General features: G+C 44.8%; 3 protein-coding genes across 6 annotated transcripts; 1 reads left to right on the top strand and 2 right to left on the bottom strand.

Annotated features, from left to right (window-relative positions):
• Positions 1-226: 226 nt before the first annotated feature.
• Positions 227-2,081, bottom strand: cryba1l1 (crystallin, beta A1, like 1). Its single transcript, XM_076738743.1, has 6 exons — positions 1,945-2,081; positions 1,441-1,523; positions 1,094-1,212; positions 824-965; positions 587-729; positions 227-374 (listed from the first exon to the last, which is right to left on the bottom strand). Exons 2-6 carry the CDS (start codon positions 1,513-1,515, stop codon positions 227-229), a joined length of 627 nt encoding a protein of 208 aa, XP_076594858.1. The 5' UTR covers positions 1,516-1,523; positions 1,945-2,081.
• A 1,399-nt stretch (positions 2,082-3,480) lies between these two features.
• On the top strand, positions 3,481-4,509 carry LOC143325572 (beta-crystallin B1-like). The gene is made up of 5 exons (XM_076738742.1): positions 3,481-3,573; positions 3,689-3,807; positions 3,897-4,029; positions 4,107-4,249; positions 4,336-4,509. Exons 1-5 carry the CDS (start codon positions 3,481-3,483, stop codon positions 4,505-4,507), a joined length of 660 nt encoding a protein of 219 aa, XP_076594857.1. The 3' UTR covers positions 4,508-4,509.
• Positions 4,510-6,070: 1,561 nt separating this feature from the next.
• cabp2b (calcium binding protein 2b) lies at positions 6,071-18,724 on the bottom strand. Of its 4 annotated transcripts, none has more exons than XM_076738738.1 (7): positions 18,591-18,724; positions 17,651-17,926; positions 8,008-8,038; positions 7,790-7,924; positions 6,808-6,917; positions 6,357-6,504; positions 6,071-6,269 (listed from the first exon to the last, which is right to left on the bottom strand). In XM_076738738.1, the coding sequence occupies exons 1-7, from the start codon at positions 18,672-18,674 to the stop codon at positions 6,244-6,246; spliced, it is 810 nt and encodes a 269-aa protein (XP_076594853.1). In that variant the 5' UTR covers positions 18,675-18,724; the 3' UTR covers positions 6,071-6,243. The 4 variants fall into 4 exon arrangements, with proteins under 4 accessions (XP_076594853.1, XP_076594854.1, XP_076594856.1 ...); XM_076738739.1 differs by lacking the exons at positions 17,651-17,926; positions 18,591-18,724 and adding exons at positions 9,259-9,447; positions 10,012-10,435; XM_076738741.1 differs by lacking the exons at positions 17,651-17,926; positions 18,591-18,724 and adding an exon at positions 10,012-10,435.
• Positions 18,725-20,382: the final 1,658 nt, after the last annotated feature.

The following is a 20,382-nucleotide window of genomic DNA, read 5'->3' as shown; positions in this document are numbered from 1 at the left end:
TGTGTGTGAAGTGTGTGTGTTTCCCTGTGCTTTAACAGTGCGATATTGTCTCTTATCACACTCTGGCAGCGGCTGTAAATCAGTAGTGGTGTTGAGTCGGGGCGGGGCGGCTGTTGCGGCTCAAGTCAAGAGGAAGGAAAGGATTGAAGAGGAAGAGAGGAGGGGGTTATGGGTAAAAAGGGAGGGGGGAGGTCGAGGGCTGTCTCAGTCTCAGCCTGTCCTCCTCTCAGTGCTGGATGCGCCTGATGGACTGGATCTGGGGGGTCTGACAGTGGGAGCCCCAGTTCCTCCAGTGCTGGTAGTCTCCGCTGTGTCTCTCACACTCCATGATGTACTGCTGGCCCCTGTAGCCTGGGTGCTGGTAGCACACAAAGCTGTGGGGTGCACAGAGAAGGCGGCGAGGGTTAGTGGGACTATTTCAGGAGCTGCATGAGCTGCTGTGACTGTGTTGGAATTCAGTGCATGCTCAGAGCGTCCAGCTGGTAGGTCTATTACATATAATGGGCTACATGATAATGAGAGCTCAGCTAGTGACTCCTGGTAAAATCTTTTTAGTGTTGTTCACACGTATTGATCATGAACTTACGCGCCACACTGCACGTGCATGGAGCCGACCTCAGGCATCATCCAGCCCATGGCCTGCAGAGAGGGGTAGTCGTCACAGATCTCCACACTGCGGCCCATGAAGTTCTCCTTCTCAAAGATGATCATGCGGCTGCTCTGGTGGGACTGCAGGGCAGAGAGAGAGAGACAGTCAGGATTTTGGATTTCTATGGATCCCGTGGATTGCCACCTGAACACTAAGAGACAGGAGGGAACTTACAGCGCAGTAGATGGGGCGCAGAGACATGAGGCGCTCCACGTGGTAGGAGAGGGAGCCGCTGTAAGCGTCCCAGTGGGGGTACTCTCCTCTCTCCAGGATGAACTGCTGGCCCTGGAAGTCATGGTGCTCAAAGCCCACCCAGCTGTTCAGAGAGAGGGAGCGGTTAACATCACTGCACGTCCATCTGAAGAAGCTTGGTTCTTGTTTGATAAGTGGCCCTGAGGCTCTGTACAGTCAGCACACTGGGCCTCAAAAGCTTGCAACACTTACGCTCCGCTCTCCACCCTGATGGAGCGGATGTTGTCCAGTCCGCACTCCTGGATGTTGCAGCACTCGGAGGTGAACTCCAGGCACTTGCCCTGGAAGTGCTCCTGCTCGAACACAGTCACCTGGGGAGAAGAAAGGAGCTCAGTTGGCAATAAGGTAGCGTGTAGTTTTTTAGGTTAGAGAAATTTATGAGACATTTGTCTCAGGCATTGTGTCTAGACACACAGATCTATTAACACCAGAAGACATACATCCAAAATATTGGACATTATTCTCATTTACCTTTGAGTATAAAGCAGATGGTCACATCCACCTTCACATAATTTGTGCACCAATAAGTGTGTGTTTACCTTGAAGAAAGGAGCCATGCCCATTCCTGAGTTGACCAGCGGCTGCATCATTGGGGACCTTGTAGTTCTGTACATCTTTACTCCTGAGGGGGCAAATGAGGACAGAGAGAAGGAGGTGAAGCACAAAGCAGGGTGATAAGGGGCAAACAGTGAGGGAGAAAAAAGAAAGGCCTTTCGCATCAATGATTCAGTAATACTGTAATATTCTGGACTATTTGGCACGTTTTCTTAGTGGAAAACATGATGTTGTTCAGTTTCCACACTGAATCACTCAGGCTACACAGATAAAACACAGAGCACTGAACGGAAACATCTGGAGGAGGTCTGGCCCGAAAAATGTACTTTTTAAAAAGGTGAAATGTGAAATACAACCCCAGATCACAAGCAACACGTTGTACAGGTGTTTCAGAAAGTGCTTTTGGTTTTCAGTGTCTGTGTGAGGCAGCTTGAGAGCAGCTGTCTGTCTGACCCTGAGCCGTGTTGAAAGCAGAGATGCAGCCTTACCTAGATTGGCACTTTATTAGAAGAGCTTTGGAGTGGTACGCGCCTACCGCCTGCCTCGCGTAGAGCTTTGGGAGAACCTGGCGCTTCAGTTTTATATCGACGGTCGGGGAGCGCGCTTGCTGGTGCGCGTCCACGGCTCGGACTCGGACCATGCTCTCCGTCCATACGGCACAGCGGCGGCACCGGCAGCAGCGGCGCGCTCCCGGATTCGCCGCGCCGCCGCTGGATGCTGTTGTCCGGCTTTAGCGGCCAGCTCAGCAGATCCCATAGTGCTGCTGGTGCTCTGAAACAAAGGCGCTCCGGTATGTTCGGACCCCGGTCAGCAGTCCGGCGCGTGCCCAGGCACAAAGGGCCGGGATCGGGGTGGAGAATGTGGGGATTAACGGCGGAGCAGAGAGGCACCGCGGGGGGACACAGAAGGAGATAACAGAGTGGTTCCGCAACGTTAAAGTTTCATTTGTTCACACAGTAACGTCTCGAAGTTACAAAACGCGCTTGCGCGCGCACCTTCGAGGGCGCAGGTACACCTGTGTGCACACAGGTGTTTAGAAAAATCAATGGTTTCCAAAGCGGAGTTCTGAGATGAGGAGCACCCATCACACCTTTGTGCTCTGAATGCAGCAGATCTGATGACAGTTTCCCCTGCAGTTGCATCCCAGTTCAAACAACTCATAAATCACCAATCCTGTTCTATCAAATGTGGGTCTGTGTTCTTATGTCTCTGTGCGGGGGTCTTCCAGATGAAAAGTTTGTGAGCAGGCATGTAATTCAGATTTATGTATCACACATGAATGTCACTTACTGACATCATGTGGACACACATAGCCTGAAATATTTCTATTAAATAAACATTGAACTACAGCCACCTAATGTGAAAGCCAGAGGTTTGAAGCCACACGTTCATGTGACCAAAATAAGATAAATCAAATACACTCAAAGTTTGTATGCTGGTTTATATTTCGAATAAATGGATTGTTGTGGTGACATGAGGATCCATAGTCTGAAATATTAGACTAAATGATTCAGGTTGCATTATTTACCTCTAAAAGTTGATGTGAGGAACATGAACTTGTGTTTAATTTTCAGTAACTGGTCTTCAGTCCTTTCCACAGCTTCTGTCAGTCCCCCTCTGCCTGTGCCCATCCCCTCCGTCCGTCCCTCTCTGATGATGTTGAGTTTCTTTTGTCTCGCGCCTCTGACCTCAGCAGGTTTGTTTCTCTGCCCATAATCCCTCTCCTATGGGCGCCAGCGTATAAAAGGGAGCGGCGCACTCCGAGCCACACACACTCTGAGTGAGGCTCGGCGCAGGCATCGCACACACAGACAGGTAAGGTACACAGGCACACGCATACTGTACGCCTGCAGGTGTGTGCAGGAGCAAGAGATACAAAATATACAGATTATTCTATATACTTTTTGCATGTATAATCTTTCCTCTATCACTAATGCATCCTGACACCATCAAAGCAGGTTGGATTTGCCACATGAACATACCCTCAGTGTTTTTTTTTTTCCCTCTCTTTCCACCCAGTAATCATGTCCAGTGGAGATAAGTCCAAGACTTCTTCCCAGACCGATGGGAAGGCTGCTCAGGGCAAGAAGTCTGAGATGGGAATGATGTCCTACAAGGTGGGTGGCTCTCATGGGACTCCTTCCGTCTAAGCCACACTGAGATATATTCAAGTTAGCACAGGCCCTTACTGTTGGCGTACTGACACTGACTCTGGGCGTCTGTCCCCTCCAGATGTACGTGTTCGACCAGGAGAACTTCCAGGGTCGCATGATTGAAATCAGCAACGAGTGCATGAATGTGTGTGAGCTGGGAATGGACCGCGTGCGCTCCCTGCGCGTTGAGTGCGGACCGTAAGTCTCAAAGACGAGGAAAATATCCATTTTCACTCTTAAAAGGCTTGTCTTGGCAAGGATGCTTCATGCTCTTGTCTCGTCTGCAGCTTCGTGGGCTTTGAGCAGATGAACTTCTGTGGTGAGATGTACATCCTGGAGAAGGGAGAGTATCCTCGCTGGGACTCCTGGAGCAACTGCCAGAAGAACGACTACCTGCTGTCCTTCAGGCCTGTCAGAATGGTAAGAAAAAAAACTACCCTCAAGTTTTCTCTTTTGCTCCATACTCCTCCCTAAACTGGTGTCTTTCTCTCTCTCAGGACCCCGAGAAGCACAAGATTTGCCTGTACGAGGTGGGAGAGTTCAAGGGCCGCAAGATGGAGATCATGGACGATGACGTCCCCAGCCTGTTCTCTTACGGCTTCACCGACAGAGTGGGCAGCATCATTGTCAGCTGTGGAACGTGAGTCTCGGCTGCAGCTCAAAGTGAAGCCTCAGAAGACATAAAGTCGAGTCTACGCTGACATGTGTCCTCTTTTTTTCCTCCAGCTGGGTGGGATACCAGTTCCCTGGATACCGTGGCAGCCAGTACCTGCTGGAGAAGGGCGACTTCAGGCACTTCAACGAGTACGGCGCCCGCCATCCTCAGTTCCAGTCCGTGAGGCGTATCCGTGACATGCAGTGGCACCAACAGGGCTGCTACACCATGGCCAGCAAGTGAGGCTCGGGGAAGGAGAGAAAGAGAAAGAGCGGAGGTGAGGGAGAGGGGCGGAGGAAGAGGGAAAGGGGGAGAGATGTCTGAGGCTTTACCTCAGCACCTTTAACGGTCTGTGATCTGATGTAGCGAGGGGAAGGGTGAGGATTTGAGTCTGCCCCTGACTGGAGACAACACCTCAAGGGAAGGACCACCCTCCATTCCTCTCTGTCTCTACTTTTCTCTTTCTCCCCTATGGGCTGAGTTTTGCTTTCCCCCCTTTTCTCCCTTTTTTTTTAGTCCCTCACTCCATTCCCCTCCACAGTCCTCTGAAACACCAACGAGGGAACACGACACCTCTGGCTGTTTTACACACTTGATTCTCGGCTCAGGGTATGATGCACCATGGGAAACCGAGTCCCTAGAGCCCCCTGCCCCCCGACTTCTTGCCCCCGTGCTTTGCACACCCTCTCTGCTGTACAGAATCCAGGCCAAGTTTTCAATAAAAAGGAAAATCTTGATTTCAAAGATGATGTTGTTGTTGTTACTCACTACTGAAAAACCACCCGAATGAAAATGTTCCCGAGCAAAACAGACAAATAAAAGAACAAGATGCATAAAAATGTGACATTAATACATTTTCATCAATCGCTGCATTTCTAAAGCTCAGATGCCAGCTGGACACCAGATTTCAGGAAATATTGTGAGTCAGTATGATGTATGTGTGTTCATAGTTCATAATTGTGAAACTATAAAGGCCACGACAGGGAAAGGTTTGCATTGTCAGCGAGTCATGCAACGCTTTGTAAGAATGCAGTATGCAGACATATTATCATAAACATGTAGTTTCAAGTCTATGCTCCATAAGCAGGATGCATATTACAGTAAAATAAGGCCCAAATCTTTATAAAGTCATTCAAAATTCAAATGAAATGAGTACAATTACATGAAATGTAAACATGCAGAATATAAGAAAACAGATATATCAAAGATATGCTTTACACAAACCGTGAAATAAATATCCAAATATGACTCAATTTGAAAATAATTATTTGAAATTTAATTCAACATGATCTGTTGAAGTGACTGTTCGTCCTCTTTCATTCAGGCTCAGATGTCGCCTGTAGAAGATGGTGTTTATGCATGCCTGCTGGCTTGTTTGGAGCCGTTGGTCCTCTTGATATTTTCCTCCACACTGTGTTTACCTCAGCACAGGCAGCGCGCACTCTTGTTGAATCTCCATTTAAGCCATGAATCCTCTCGCCTGCCCGGTCATGATTCAACAAACCATTTAACTGTCAATGCGCTGCAAGCTGTTTATATGTTTTAAACTCCATATTCATCCTTCACGCGTTCCCCTGATTGGAATAATTTGACAGCCATCCAATTTCTGTGCATATCTTTAATTAAAAAAAAAAAAGATTTACAGTTTTACAAACAAGATTTTACACTCAAAGGACAAACATTGGTTATATAAAAATACATCTAAAAAAACACAGTAATGAATGTTTTTTGATATGTTTACAGCTGTTAAAACTTTAATCTGTGCTGCACCTCACTTCAGATAATAGTCATGTCAGTTGCAGACTGGATGCTTTTTGTTTATGTAAAGCTTTTTTTTTTTTCTTTCTCATTTAATGAAAAAATACAATTTTAGATAAGTGCTCTTAAGAGCAGAAGAATAATGTTCACTACAAATGTAGTGTGTAATCCAGCAGTTGCATAATGTCCGTGTCCATCTGACATGTGGGCAGCTGGAGCGGTCAGCGAGACATCATTCGCACGAACTCTGAAAAGACGAGAGAAGGGAGTGAGAGGGTGCGAGATGAGAACAAAAGCGGTCCTTTAAGAGGAGAGCGAAGCGAATTTCTCTCACCCTCAAAGTCCACCAGGCCGTCCCCGTTGAGGTCCACGTCTCGGAGGATCTCGTTGATCTCTCTGTTGGTCACTTGTTCTCCCATCAGCTTCTTCATGGCCTCACGCAGCTCAGTCAAGCTGATCTGACCATCGCCGTTCGAGTCAAACTGAACACACAGAGATGCACATCTACGTTTAATCATGTCATAATATGTGAACGGCACCCATTATCTCCTCCCTGTTCTAGTAGACCAGGACCCTTGAAGAGTGGCAGGCAACCATTATTACAGTTATTGTGATTTTCCCGCTTTGACATAAAAAAACTGTCTTTTATCTGATTAAATTGTTTGAAATGTGCATGTCAAGATTCATCTCCAATCGCGCTTTGCAGCAGTTAAGAATGTTCTTCGTTCCGCGTGTGTGTGTGTCTCCCAGCAGCCAGCTGTCAGCAGCGGTGTGTACATGCTGACCTCTTTGAATGCATCACGTAGCTCTTTGACTCCGATCATGTCTGCCGTCTCTGCCAGCATCTTGGGTCCCATCAGCTCCACAAAATCCTCAAAGTCCACTTTACCTCCACCTGCAACACAGGTTATATAAAAAAACTGCCATGTCAGTCCCTGTTCTGCAATCTACTCCTTTCCTAAATGTCTGTAATATTAACGAACCGCATTAACAGTGAACATGAGCTTTCATTTTATTTCCACTGTTGTGGGAGAAATCACTCTTTTCTTTCAAGAAGTCTCTGCTGCCAACATGTTGGTTCTCATTCTGTTCAGCTCTGTTTTGTTCCAGTTGAGATCTGTCTTGTTCCTGACCTTGTTCTCATTCTGTTTTATTCTATTTTGATTCTCTTCTTCTTCTTCTTCTTTTTTTCTTTTGCATTTTGCAGTATTGTGACTGTTGACAATTTGAGTCCCAACCAGGAGTTATGAGGTATTTGTCTTAATCATTTGACTGCCACGGGCCCCATTCTATTCAGTTCCTGTTTCTATTCTGCTCCGTTCTGTTCTGTTCTGTTCTGTTCTGTTCTGCTCTGTTCTCTTCTGCTCTGTTCTGTTCTGTTCTGTTCTGTTCTGTTCTGTTCTGCTCTGTTCTGTTCTGTTCTGCTCTCTTCTGCTCTGTTCTCTTCTGCTCTGTTCTGTTCTGTTCTGTTCTGTTCTGCTCTACTCCTGTTCTGTTCTGTTCTGCTCTACTCCTGTTCTGTTCTGTTCTGTTCTGTTCTGCTCTGTTCTGTTCTGTTCTGTTCTGTTCTGTTCTGTTCTGTTCTGCTCTACTCCTGTTCTGTTCTGTTCTGTTCTGTTCTGTTCTGTTCTGCTCTGTTCTGTTCTGTTCTGTTCTGTTCTGTTCTGTTCTGTTCTGTTCTGTTCTGCTCTATTCTGCTCTGCTCTGCTCTGCTCTGCTCTGTTCTGTTCTACTCTGCTCTGTTGTGTGAGTTGATGTTCCACTCACAGATCTGCTGGCTCAGTTCGATGAGCTCCATCTCTGTTGGCATGTATCCCATGGTCCTCATGCACTCCCCCAGGTCTTTATGACTGATGTAACCTTTTTTGTTCCTGTCAAACTCCACAAACGCCTCACGGAGCTCTGACAGAAACAGAAAACACATGTTCATATTTAAGTCGGCCATGATGTGAGTATGCTGTGAAGACACTGCCGGTTCACCTCACCTTCGATCTCCTCCGGTCTCAGCTCTCTGTCCTGTTGAAGGAAGCAGAGACACGCATTAGCCTCGTACTTCATACAAGAGCCAGACAATGACTGAAAAGGCAGAAATGATGCCCAAACACAAACATCAAGTGACCAGGAGACGTGAGAGAAATGATGAATGGAGTTTGGCTTCGTGTGTCTCAAAGGAGGGGATGGGATGAAATGTTCTTTTTCTATTTGAAATGTTCTCCATTTACATTGCTTCAGAACTGAGCCCGTGTATGTTTTATAGTTTTATATGTTTTATATACTTCAACATAATTTGTAGTGTAGCTGTTCACTAAGCTGTATCACATAGACAAATCCAGAACATCTGGAAATGAAGAACTCAATCTGAACATATACATAGAAACGTGGATTAAACGGACGCATTATGACATATATGACAAGCCATGTACCATAAACCACAAAGGGTAACCAGATTATTTGTGGGAGGTTGCCAGGCAACATACATCTGGAGATTATGAGATTTAGGAGGTTTAGTTGGTACAGAGACCTTTGGACACATGTCCTCTTTTCAGACACAAATAAATACATGTACGCATACATGCTGCAGATCCCCCTCAAGCACACACACGCAGAGTGGACGTTGTAGTTCGGTGTCGGGGATGTTTGGCAAAGAGCTTCACAGAGAAAACTATATGACCAATCCTCTGAGAGCATTTGATTTGGCCTCTTTTTCACACAACAAACTAAAAACCTCAAGTTCAAACCAAATTACAATATGAGTATGACAACAAGGGACACACAGAAAAAAATAACTGGAATTCATTTTGTAAGTTTCATATTAAAGCAAACAGAAAAGCTGCTCAAGGTGTTGCACTTCTTCTTTAATGTGAGATTTTCCTGTATTATCCAGGCCAGATTGGAAACCATTTATGTGCATCTTGAAAGACTTCATCATGAGCCCAAAGTTGACCCACTATTTCTTGCGGTGAACCTGGAGCCTCGGCTGTAGGCTGGCAGCAGCCGGCCACTTTTCCTGGCTGTCAATAATTTCCATGGAACTGAATTATCGACCGCTCTGAGCATGTGCCAGCGGATTTGATCGTCTGACCCGCACCAGTGATGGGATGACACAGCTGGTGTGGTGGAGAGCAGGAGGGTCAGCCACGATGCAGGGTTGAAAATGAATTGATGAATTGGGTGGAAAGAGTTGTACTGGGGTCGTGAGACAGCACAGAGTGCACGCTGTGTGCTCTGCTACATACGAGCGTCTGTGAAAAGCCCTGTTTAAGGAAGATGCAGGCCGGGCCCACGATGTTGTGCAGCATGTTGCAGTTCTTCACCAGCGCACCGACGGGATCGTGGAACAGCTTATCCTCCACGTCCCGATCCTCCTCTCCCTCCGGCTGCAGACCCTGCTGGCCCACTGCCCTCACCTTCCCATCCACTACCCCCTTTAGAGGCAGACCAGGCTGTTATTCCACCGCTGCAACTGTCAGCACGGCTGAGTTCTTCACACATAATCACATCTTTCAAGGAACAAGGCTAAGACCCACATGTTTTCTTGTCCCGCAGACATTAGAATGTGGTTGTAAGCCTGCATTACATAAGCTGCTTATTATTTCAAGGCAATCCACTCACATCAGCTATTATCCCTGCTGTGAAAAACTGTCCTTCTGTGTCCACTCCGCTGCAGTGTCTACTGATAATTCTGCTAATTGTCTCGTCTAATGACTGACATCTGTGCTAAACTACTGTCCAGACATGAAATGATGACAAGCTGCAGAGAAAGCTCCAAAGCCACTAAGTGGTCTTTTGAACTGTCAGTATTTCGTTACATCTACTTCTCCTAAATGTCAACAAAGAACGTCCATGCTCAAAGTTGCTGACATGTTTTCTAATCAATAACAGAACTTCTAGATTTCGACAGATGCATATTGTAAAAGCATCAATTAGCAAGCAAAAGCATCAACTCCAGTTAAACACAGTTAAATGAAGATGAGACAGAAAGCTCTTACCTTCTTCATTTTGTCTTTCATAGATGGTTTGGTGCAGTTGCCCATCACCCAACCCCCCCCGATCGACAAGTAACCTCACCCACTGTTCCCCAAATCTTTCCTTCCCCTCTCCCGCTCAGACACGTCTCTCTGATCTTGTTTTTATCTCTTCTTCCCTGTTTTCCTCTGCCCTCTTCTCTCCGGACTTCTCAGAGATGCAGCTCAGGCTCCAGCTCTGACTTTGGTGACCTCTCTGAGTGTCCCATGCCGGTCACATCTGATACCGCTGAGATAAAAACCAGCTCTAATCCATGCACGTCAAATCCTGAATGACTGCATCCATATCTATATGATCCAGAGGCAGGCGAAGACACCAAACACTGCAGCACAAAACCCCAACTAAGCCAAGCAAACTGAACTGAAAGCAGCTCTTCGCAGCAGCAGCAGCAGCAGCATCACCGTCTCTCCCTCTTCACACCGACCAACGCTTTTAATCTCCCCCTCTCTCGCTCTCCTTCCTCCTCTTGGCCTTTCAGTTGCTCTCTCTCCTCCCTCTCCCTCGCTCTCGTTCACATGTTGCATCAGCGTTCAAATGACTTCATCTACAGTCTGAAGAGTTTTAGAGGGAGAATTAAGAGGACGTAAACAGAGAGGACTTAATCCCTTCCATCTGAGATTAAAACTGGAAGATTGGGTGATGAAAAGAGAAAAGGAGTACAGTGAAGAGACCGAAAACAGGAAACCTAAACAGGGAGACATGAGTACTGTACACTAAATCCAAAAGGAGCCGAATGATTGAACCAAAGTGAAAATATGAACATTTGAATGTCACTCAAATCTGAACCAGAACTGAAGCTTCCTGCAGCAGCTTTAGTCTTTGACTGAAAATGAACATATTGCCAATAAAATGATATGAATCTATCCTTCATAACCTATTATACATATGATATATTTAACATGAAGGATAGATTTCTAAAATAGAACAGTCAATAAAACACCCATCGTATGGACTGGACTATGACACAGTGTGAAGTTGTATATGCATTTTGTTTCCTAATTCCTTTTAGATTTGGCAGATACTAAGAATTCACTCTGAGCTGCGTCTGTCTGTTTTTTTCTATGAAGATTAGAAATGTTTCACAGTTCAAATGGTGCTAAACGTTTAAACTAATGAAAAAGTACCACAACTGAGCTGCGACGCTTGAGCAAATCACGGCTTATGAAACGCACAGTGTCTGTCACACGTGTCATCTCAGGTCACACTTAGCAGGATGTAACGGCTCAAAGTCCGAGGCGGTTCGAGCTCTGGATGAACTTGACCTCTTTCATCCCAGAGCTAGTTTGACCAAGTTTTCTAAAATTATGGCAAATTTAAAATCACAAGTTGAGGATATGAGTTCAGTGCTAAGTGGTCTGAGCTTGTGTAAAGCATCTGTCAACAAATCTCTCCAAAAGCAGATTTGGCATGATGCTTACTACAGAACATCCATATGGAGAGCACAGCTTGTGTGTGTGTGTGGGGGGGGGGGGGGGGGGGGGGGGGGGGGGGGGGGGGGGGGGGGGGCACACCAGGAAGTCACCTAATAGATCTCCAATTATAGCTTTGGACATTCCTCCTCCAACATTGAACCTCATTTATGTACATACTTTAATGTATGTATCCATTTCCAGAAGAGGAGGGACACTGTGTAAAATGATGAAACAGAAACAGAACGTGATGATTTGCAAAACACTGAAAGTCCATGTTGAATTTAAAATAGACAAAATATCAAATGATGAAACTGAGAGATTTCATTGTTTTTGAAAATTCTATCCTCATTTAGAGTTTGATGTCAGCAACAAGCTTCAAAAAGTTGGAACAGTGGCAACATAAGACTGGTGGTCAGCTGGTGGATCATCTCACAATTAATTAGGTCAGCTGGCAACAGGTGAGCAGCATGACTGGGTATAAAAAGAGCCTCTCAGAGAGGCTGAGTCTTTCTAGTAAAGATGGGGAGGGGTTCACCACTCTGTGACAGAATGTGCTGCAAATAGAGCAACAATTTAAAATAATTTTTCTCGATATAAAATTGCAAAGAATTAGGGGATTTCATTGTCTGCAGTACAAAGTGGAGAACTGTCCTGTGGTCTAACCCCTCTGAGCTAAAGAGGAGAGGGACCATCCAGCTTGTTGTCGGCGCACAGTTGAAAAGCCAGTGTGATGGTGTGGGAGGGCATCAGTGCACATGGCATGGCTAACAGGCACATTTGTGAAGGCACCATTAATGCTGAATGATATTTACAGGTTTTGGAGCAACATATACTGCCAAGTAGGCAACATGTTTTTCAGGGAAGGTGTTGGTTGTTTCAGCAAGACAATGCCAAACCACATTCTGCACATATTTAGAGTCCAGGTGCTAAACTGGCCTGCCTGCAGTCCCGACCTGTCACCCATTGAATGTTTGGTGCATTATGAAGTGTAAAATATGACAAATGAGACCTGTTGAGCAGCTGAAATTGTACATCAGGCAAAAAAGGGACAACATTCCAATGACAGCAACTGGACCCCTCAGTTCCCAAATGCTTTGAATTTTGTTGAAAGAGGAGATGATGCAGCACAGTGGTAAACACGACCCTGTTCCAACATTTTAGAAATATGTTGCTGGCATCAATTCCTAATGAGGATATGATTTTCATCATTCGATATGCTGTCTTTGTGCTATTTTCAATTAAATATGGTGTTTCAATGTTTTGCAAATCACATTTTCTACTTTCTATTTCTACAGTTTCTATTCAGATTTTACAGTGTGCCAGCGTTTTTGGAAAGTGGTTCAGGAGGAAAGTGGGTGCTCTGTGAAACACTCATGGAGAATTGTTACTTCAGTACACAGTCTGCATTAAAAAGTTCACTGAAGGCAAAACAAAAGGAGCTTCTATAAAGATGAAAATGTGTTTCTTTGCAGTATAAAATACAGCTTGACTTACAATTCAGTCTTTTTGTTTCATTAATCATACAATAAAACACTTTTTTTTTTATCTCTTTTGGTGAACTTGTTAGCAAGCAGTTTCTTGTTTACACATCCAGCAGTTATGGGGCAACCTTAGCATTCATTTACACATTTCTATCCACCTGATCAATGTCAGTCCAGTATTCACTCTCTTATTTCTATTTTTGGTCTCCACCAACTCCTGAGAGGCTCTGAAGCTACCAAATCCTCCGCTATGTTCACCAGACTGCCACTACCTGTGTCTCTGCTGTTTGGTGCTGAGCAGGTCGGATACAGTGGCTCTTTAGAGCACTATTAAGAGCAGTGAGAGTGAATCAAAACAGTTAACAATGAGCTGAAACTCACTATAAAACTCATAAAGATGAAGGGAGCTGCAGATTCACTTGATAATTCTTAAAACCTTTGTGCCTTTGCACACTCACACAGGTGTTTTCACTTCTTCTGCCTGATTACAGGTGAGCAAAGTGATGCTAGAAAGGTTTCCTGGGAGGACATTTAATCAGAAGGTAGACCGGGTGCAGCAGGAATGTGCTGGGCCTTTGAAAAGAATTATGTGATGGTGTAATGCTGTAAAACCCACAGTTTCCTCCTCACATGGGACATGACTTGTGGTCTGAACTGAGCTGCTCGCAAACTTTTCTGGATTATGACGTTAAAGAACCTTCATGGGATGAATGTAATGGTGGCATCTGTGTGGTATAGTTGCAATAGCCAGTCATCACCACTAGAGGCCACTTTCGGACAGGTCTAATAACTGAGTTTTCTGTGACAGCTGCTGCCGTGAAGACTTCAGAGTCTATTTTTGGCCGGACTTCTGGCCAGATTGAATGATGTGCAGCTTAAGAGTGAACACTGTAAATGAAATCTTTACTCCGAAAAAGTTCTTAAGTAGAAGCAGAATGTTTGGACTTAAAAACCCTAACTGCGGCTGATCTAACCAGCACGCAGTCAGACGTGAGTGCTGTCAGTAGGCATAATAAGACAGTATCTTACAAATTATCTGATCCTCAAATAAGAGATCAATTCCTAAATCATGGAGGTGTGTGGACACAGCTACACATGAAAGAAAGCAAAGGAAGCAGAAATAAAAGAGCGGTACATGTAGAGTGGACCACTGCAAACTAACCCTGACTGCATGTTTTGCCATCAAAGACGTCATGTGGTGTTTATATTTTGTTTTGTTTGCACAAATGCACCATCAAACCACCATTCATTTAAACCTCAGTGAGCAAAACCTTTTAACTTCCGAACCAGGTTTAGCTCACATGCATCACATAATCCGCAACCTTTTTTGTGAGCAAGTATCCAGTCAGTGAAGTTGTTGAAAAATCAACTCATACAACACAACTTGGTCTATCAAATGAACATCTTTCAGTGAGTTCCTTCATGATTCACCTCTGATGTTTGAGTGATCAACAAAACTGACACCAGCGGCTGCATGAATAATACAAGACCCCACCAATTTCATTAAGCCTGATTAATTACCAGGCTGATTCTCCCTTCCTGATGGTTTCAATTAATCATGCAGTTGAGATGCTATTGGTCGGTGTGTGTATGTGTGTGAGTCTTTGTTTGCATGCACACACTCAGGCTTATTTATGTTACTGGGTTTCTGTTTTGATTACTTCTCAATAGCTTGTCTCCAGGTATCAGCCTTGAATGACACGAGCAGTTATTTTTAGCACCACACACACACTTGAGACACGAGCCAGGCATTGTGTATATGTGTGTGCATGTGTTTGTGTGTCATGGGCAGTATAAGTAATGTGACTCGTTTCTTTTGTGTGTGTGTGTGTGTGAGTGTGTGTGTGTGCGTATGTTTGTGTGTATCATGTACTGATCTGGTGTCAGATGTCGATCGGTTGGTGTCCAGTAGCGAGAGCTGTCAGTCAGAGAAAGACAAGAAGAGACAAAGCAGGCGGAGCGTGGAAGGACGGAGGGAGACTGATGTAGAAGGAGTATTCAAATCTTTTACTTTAGTTAAAGTAGAAATACTGCAATGTACAAATTCTCCATTACAACTTAAAGTTCTGCATTCAAAACTCTCACTCAGCTAAAGAACAGCTGCATTATCATCAACATGTATGTAACACTGTTTGTGTTACGTTATCTGTCACCTTCATGAACATGAAAGAAGCACTTTAATGCTGTAGCTGGTAATGGTTGGCACTGCAAGTACTTTGTATGATATTGACTAATGTAATCAATAAAAATTGATCACATTTTATACGTTGATCATGTTTCAGTTTTAAAGTACAAAGTTTAGCTTTCAAATAAATGTAGCGGGGTAAAAAAAACCCCACAATATTTCCCACTGAAATGTAGCAGAGTTGAAGTATGAAAAAAGAAATACTCAAATAAAGTACTTCAAAATGGTATTTAAGGATAGTACTTTGGGAAATGTGTTTAGTGTTTTGTAGAAATGCTTTCTGGAATCATGTGACTTGATGCTAATTATGGGTAACACACTTAGTGAGTGCACAGTTGGTCAGATGATCATGCAAAAATATGAAATTTGGCCTCTGACAAGCATGTAATTCAATGAAGTTTGCATTAATAACGAAACAAGGAATTAATGTACAACAGGATTAAAACTGAGATATTATCTAAAAGAAATTGGGGTGAGAATGATTCTTTATGGTGGCCGTTTTTTTGTGAAGCCAAAGTTACGCAAGTGTTGCCATGTTGGTTATGATGTAATGAGCGTGTTTCATGAAATATCACTTTAAGAAAATGATGAGTTCCAGCAAGCCTCTTCAAGCTCCGTCTGTCTGATGTTCAGCTCAGTATGTGGGGGCTGGGGGTCTCTGGGAATACCACATGCTCACTGTCTGTGACTTGCCTGTTACACACAAGTTTCCTCCAATAATCCACTGGATTTCAAAGCGAGGTTCTGGGCCCCCTGAGGAGCCCTGAATGAGGAAAAGATGAATCTTCTCTCCCACTCACTCAGTCGTTCTCTCTTATTTTGGATCACTTGCATCACCGCTGACATCATGTATTTTTTTGCTTTTTATATTGATTTCCTGTTTCTAACCTTAGCCACACTCATCATCAGCCTCTCCAGAGCCTGCTGACGTGAACAGGTGGACTCTTCCTCCATGTCAGAAAAACCAACATCCAGAGTGACTCACAAGCCATTCTCAGGTCTGCAGCAGGAAGCGCGTGGAGCCTTAAATTTGGCGTCTTCAAAGACAGTTCAGGAACCAAGACACCTGACGGGAGAGTCACTTCCTGTGTCTGTGTCATGTGGATGTCACCTCTGACCCGGCCCTTTAGGAGACTTACTGCAGCAGTTCCTGAGTCTACTCACACTAATGGGGGAAGTGAAGGTGAGCTCAGATTATGACAGATTCTTTCGCCCCATAGTCACTGAAGTCAATATAGGACCCATTTTTCACAAGCCACATATCTGACTCTAACATTGTGACACTGAAATGCCATTTTCAGACGGACAAATCATGAGAAAATTAACTTTGAGACCTATTTCTCTCAACAGCACATTCTCCGAGATCTGGATCTGGATCTGGATCTTGAGATAGCAGATAAAAATGAGCTGCAAAATCAAGTGCAAGCATTAAATTTCTTCTGTATCTGGCCGTCAGTGGCGCATTAGTGTTAAAAATACCCAATGGAGATGAGGTGAGAGGCAACCACGTCCACTTTGGAGACAGGAAGTGTCTACCACTTCATACAATTGGTGCAGCTTTAAATGGGTAATCTTCTTGTTTTAGAGCATCTATGGTGTAATCTCTTTTGATTTTATTTTCACACACACACACACACACACACACACACACACACATACACACACACACACACACACACACACACACACAAACACATCACTTTCTCACACACCATGATGCCACATGTCTGACTCCGGGGTGACAGATGCTGTAATGGTGTAGCCTACCGTGCGGTGTCCTGTGTCGCTGTGTACCATGTGAGTGATGCGATACTGAGCCGATGCTGCAGAGATAGGGTGTTCATCAGATCCCTGGCTGACTATGGTCGTATCTGTTACGGATTATAATGTTTCCCAAAGTAAAGGAGTTTAATTCCTCTCAAACACACGCGATCTCCATCCTTAGCTTTAGCCCTTGAGCTGTGCTGCTCCCACCATTTCAACAGGGATTTGGGGTTAAACAAGAAGGCAACATGGTTAACACTGAAGGTGAGGCCCCTTTGCCATGTGAGATAAAAGAGATGAGGGGTGTGCGAGAGACGGCTATTTTACAGAAGAGTGGAGCACAGCCAGGCTTTAAATTTGAATTAGAGGCTTAGGGTTTCAATCAAGCCATTGGCGAGACATTCAATCAGCTGGAGAACTTGATGCAGCAGCACATGAAACACACACGCACGTGACCATTTTTCCATTACTTCTGGGGACAATACATAGACTTACATTCATTTCCTTGAGACTCAGCTGAACCATAACCACTACTTGTCTGACCCTAACCTTGAACCAAGTCTTCACCCTAAGATTTGAGGTTTTATTGTGTTTTGTCCCCATATGGAAGATCAGTCCCCACTACGTGACAGTGTAAACATTTATGCCCCCATGACATGAGTAATACACCTACACACACACACACACACACACACACACACACACACACAGGTGTCATGCACTCATGAGTCTCTGACACACTGCAGCAGGCGGCTCTTACCTGTCCGAACACAGAGTCCACGATGGGCAGCAGGTCGACAGGCTCCACCTCCTCTTTCTCCGTCTCTCTCCTCTGTGGTCCCTCCATCATCTCCTCCAGCGTCTCCTCCAGCGTCTCTTGGTCCTCAGCGGCCGCCGCTGTCACCTGTGGGATCTGGTCGGTTTTCTGATGGCGGGGGGGCTGGGGCGTAGCGGTCTGAACGTCTCCAGCACCCCCTCCTTGCTCATTGGTTCGCTTCTTCTGCTTCTCCAGCTTCTTCTTGATGGCGGCCTGCACCTGAGGGGGGGGGGGGGGGCAGAGGGGTTCAGACTCATGAAACTGGTGTTCAAACTCACACACATCGTGGTAACATCAAGAATAATGCACACACCTGATTTTTGCCATATTTAGTAAATGCAAAATATGTGGACTGGCAGTTCAAATGTCATGTCATGATAACACCAGCTTTGTCCACTTGGTAAATGTATTGGCTTTTACTGTGAAGCAGTTATTTTGAAGCAGTCTAGACATGTACTATATTAATAAACTTTACTTATTTTATTTACCAATGATAATGCAAAAGCCACCACGTTATTTTAAGTTTTGTATAATAAAGGTTTTAGCAAATAAAATGGCTTTTTAGAGGATTTTTTAACCTAAGATAAAGGAGACATTTTTTTCAAGGTGCATTTACAGTCATTTAGTTTATCTGAAAACTTTGGATGCACATTTTTCATCTGTTACACTTCAATTCCAGTTTAGGATCATCTTTAGGTTACCTTATCTTGTAATTGAACACCATCATAAGTTCATGCAAAATGGAATTCACCTAAATGTATCTTTGCATGCATTTTGACAACTTGACAGAGAAAATTATACACACACAGGTTACACACTATACATACGCATACATATGTATATATATAGAGAGAGAGAGAGAGAAAAACCCATATTCACGCACCTGCTTTGCACTCCTCTCGTGTGGCGCGCTCATCGCTCCAGCACCGCCTCCTCCGGCGGATGACTCTCGAATGATCATGAACATCTCAGCGTCACGGGCTCGCACACACGCTCGCTCTCTCTCTCTCTCCCGCTCGTCCTCCCCCTCCCTCACTCACTCTCTTGCCTCTTCCCTGCTCTCCTCTCTTCTGTGGTAGCTTTTGATTTTTTTATATTTTATGTGTTAAAATTCCCCACAAAGTCACCTATATGCATACATATGACAGTTTCACTCAAAAACGCTTATAAATCCAGCTCCGTTGATGCAGTGGAAGTCTTTTTCTTTGTTCAAGAAAAAAAAAAGAGCGAAAAATAGAGAACAAAAGGAAAAAAAAATGTTCTCTGTGCAGATATTTCCTCTAGTTGCTTTCCTTAGTGTTGCACCGTGCTTCTGTCCATATCTCTGTCTTGGTGTGTGCAGGTGAGGAGGTTTTTATCATCAGCTGTTTGGCTTGGCTCTGGGATTGAGTTCCTGCGCCTCTGCCCCCACTCGCTATCCCTTGGTCCTTTAAGTGACACCCTATACCTCCTGAACTTTACCTCTCTCACGTTATCTACCTGTAACACATCGACCTATCTCTCTCCTTCTCTTCCTCCCCTTCTTCCACCTTTTCCCCTTCATCACAGGTAAACACTCCTCCTGTTTCCTGGCGCACTGTCACAGCTTCTTGTAAACGGTGTACGCACTTGTATTTCTGACATCATTTGTTTCCCTCTTGTCTTATTTTTCCTCCTCTCATCCTTTCCTCTGTCTTGTCACCATCATTTCCCTCAGACAGTAATCCTCGCTGCTCTCCATGCGTCTCCTCTTCCAAGCCTCTCCCAGTCTATCCGTCCTCAATCCCCTGTCATATCTGGAGCCTTTGTTGTAACACAAATTGGATTCTTTTGGAGGTGCCCAGGTCAGCCATTCATTAGGTGACAGAGAGAGACAGAATGAGAGGGCGGGATGCAACAAACTCAGCAGCTCTGTGATGATTGAAGACTTTTGTTTAGCTGTAACACATCACCTCAGTGTTGGCCTGCATGCATAATCTCATCCAGCAAGCATGGCTGGGCACACACACACACACACTTTTACACACCGGTGAACATGTCACCACTGACCTCTATTTTTAGACATGCATGTTCACAAAAGCGTGTAAACATGTTATCGCGCTTTTGAGCTGTCCAAAACAGCCGTATTTGTAGATTTTGTCTAAAGCAGCTAATTACACTGAAAGCTTTCTACAAATGAGACCTCCCATCAGTTTATTTCCCCCATCTCTCTCTTCCCTTCCAGTCAAATAGGCAGGTGTTTGGCAGCTTTGAGCAGATAAAGCGTCTCACTTTTCCCCGTGTTTTGGCCTTCGCTCCCTCACCTGAACTCTCCCTGCATATCTGCCTCACTGGCTTTCTCTCTCTGCATCCCCAGTTAACCCACATTAAACATTTCTCTTTCAAAGTGAAACAGACCCTGACAGCGCACGTTATCCACTTCAACTTTGGGTATAATGTATAGCTTCTCTCCAGTTCCTGATGAGGTTTCCATTAATCACTTCAACCCCGACTTTCAGCGGCTCAGCCTCTCCGTCCTCCTCCAGCCCCTCTCTTCTCATTGATTATTGATGGGAGGGGAGAGGCAAATTCTCGAGCAGGAGGCAGAAAAGAGATCAATTACAGGAAAGCTAAGTTAACTTGAGAATATATAGGGGATGTATTCTGGGAAGAGATCAGTCATGTGAGAGAGGAGGGAAGAAGGATGAATGAATAGG

This window comes from Chaetodon auriga, chromosome 9 (assembly GCF_051107435.1).
Source record: "Chaetodon auriga isolate fChaAug3 chromosome 9, fChaAug3.hap1, whole genome shotgun sequence".
Lineage (NCBI taxonomy): Eukaryota > Metazoa > Chordata > Actinopteri > Chaetodontiformes > Chaetodontidae > Chaetodon > Chaetodon auriga.
This window is presented reverse-complemented; position numbering and strand designations above follow the sequence as displayed.

Bases quoted from the DNA above. Each gene is read 5' to 3' on its own strand.
- cryba1l1 (XM_076738743.1), bottom strand. From the start codon at position 1,515: ATGTACAGAACTACAAGGTCCCCAATGATGCAGCCGCTGGTCAACTCA. The intron at 1,213-1,440 runs GTAAACACACAC...TCTTCTCCCCAG, and splicing joins GCATGGCTCCTTTCTTCAAG to GTGACTGTGTTCGAGCAGGA. The intron at 966-1,093 runs GTAAGTGTTGCA...CTCTCTGAACAG, and splicing joins ATCAGGGTGGAGAGCGGAGC to CTGGGTGGGCTTTGAGCACC.
- LOC143325572 (XM_076738742.1), top strand. From the start codon at position 3,481: ATGTCCAGTGGAGATAAGTCCAAGACTTCTTCCCAGACCGATGGGAAG. The intron at 3,574-3,688 runs GTGGGTGGCTCT...TGTCCCCTCCAG, and splicing joins TGGGAATGATGTCCTACAAG to ATGTACGTGTTCGACCAGGA. The intron at 4,030-4,106 runs GTAAGAAAAAAA...TCTCTCTCTCAG, and splicing joins CCTTCAGGCCTGTCAGAATG to GACCCCGAGAAGCACAAGAT.
- cabp2b (XM_076738738.1), bottom strand. From the start codon at position 18,674: ATGTTCATGATCATTCGAGAGTCATCCGCCGGAGGAGGCGGTGCTGGA. The intron at 17,927-18,590 runs GTGCGTGAATAT...CCCCCCCCTCAG, and splicing joins ACGAGAGGAGTGCAAAGCAG to GTGCAGGCCGCCATCAAGAA. The intron at 7,925-8,007 runs GTGAGGTGAACC...TGTTTCTGTCAG, and splicing joins GAGACCGGAGGAGATCGAAG to AGCTCCGTGAGGCGTTTGTG.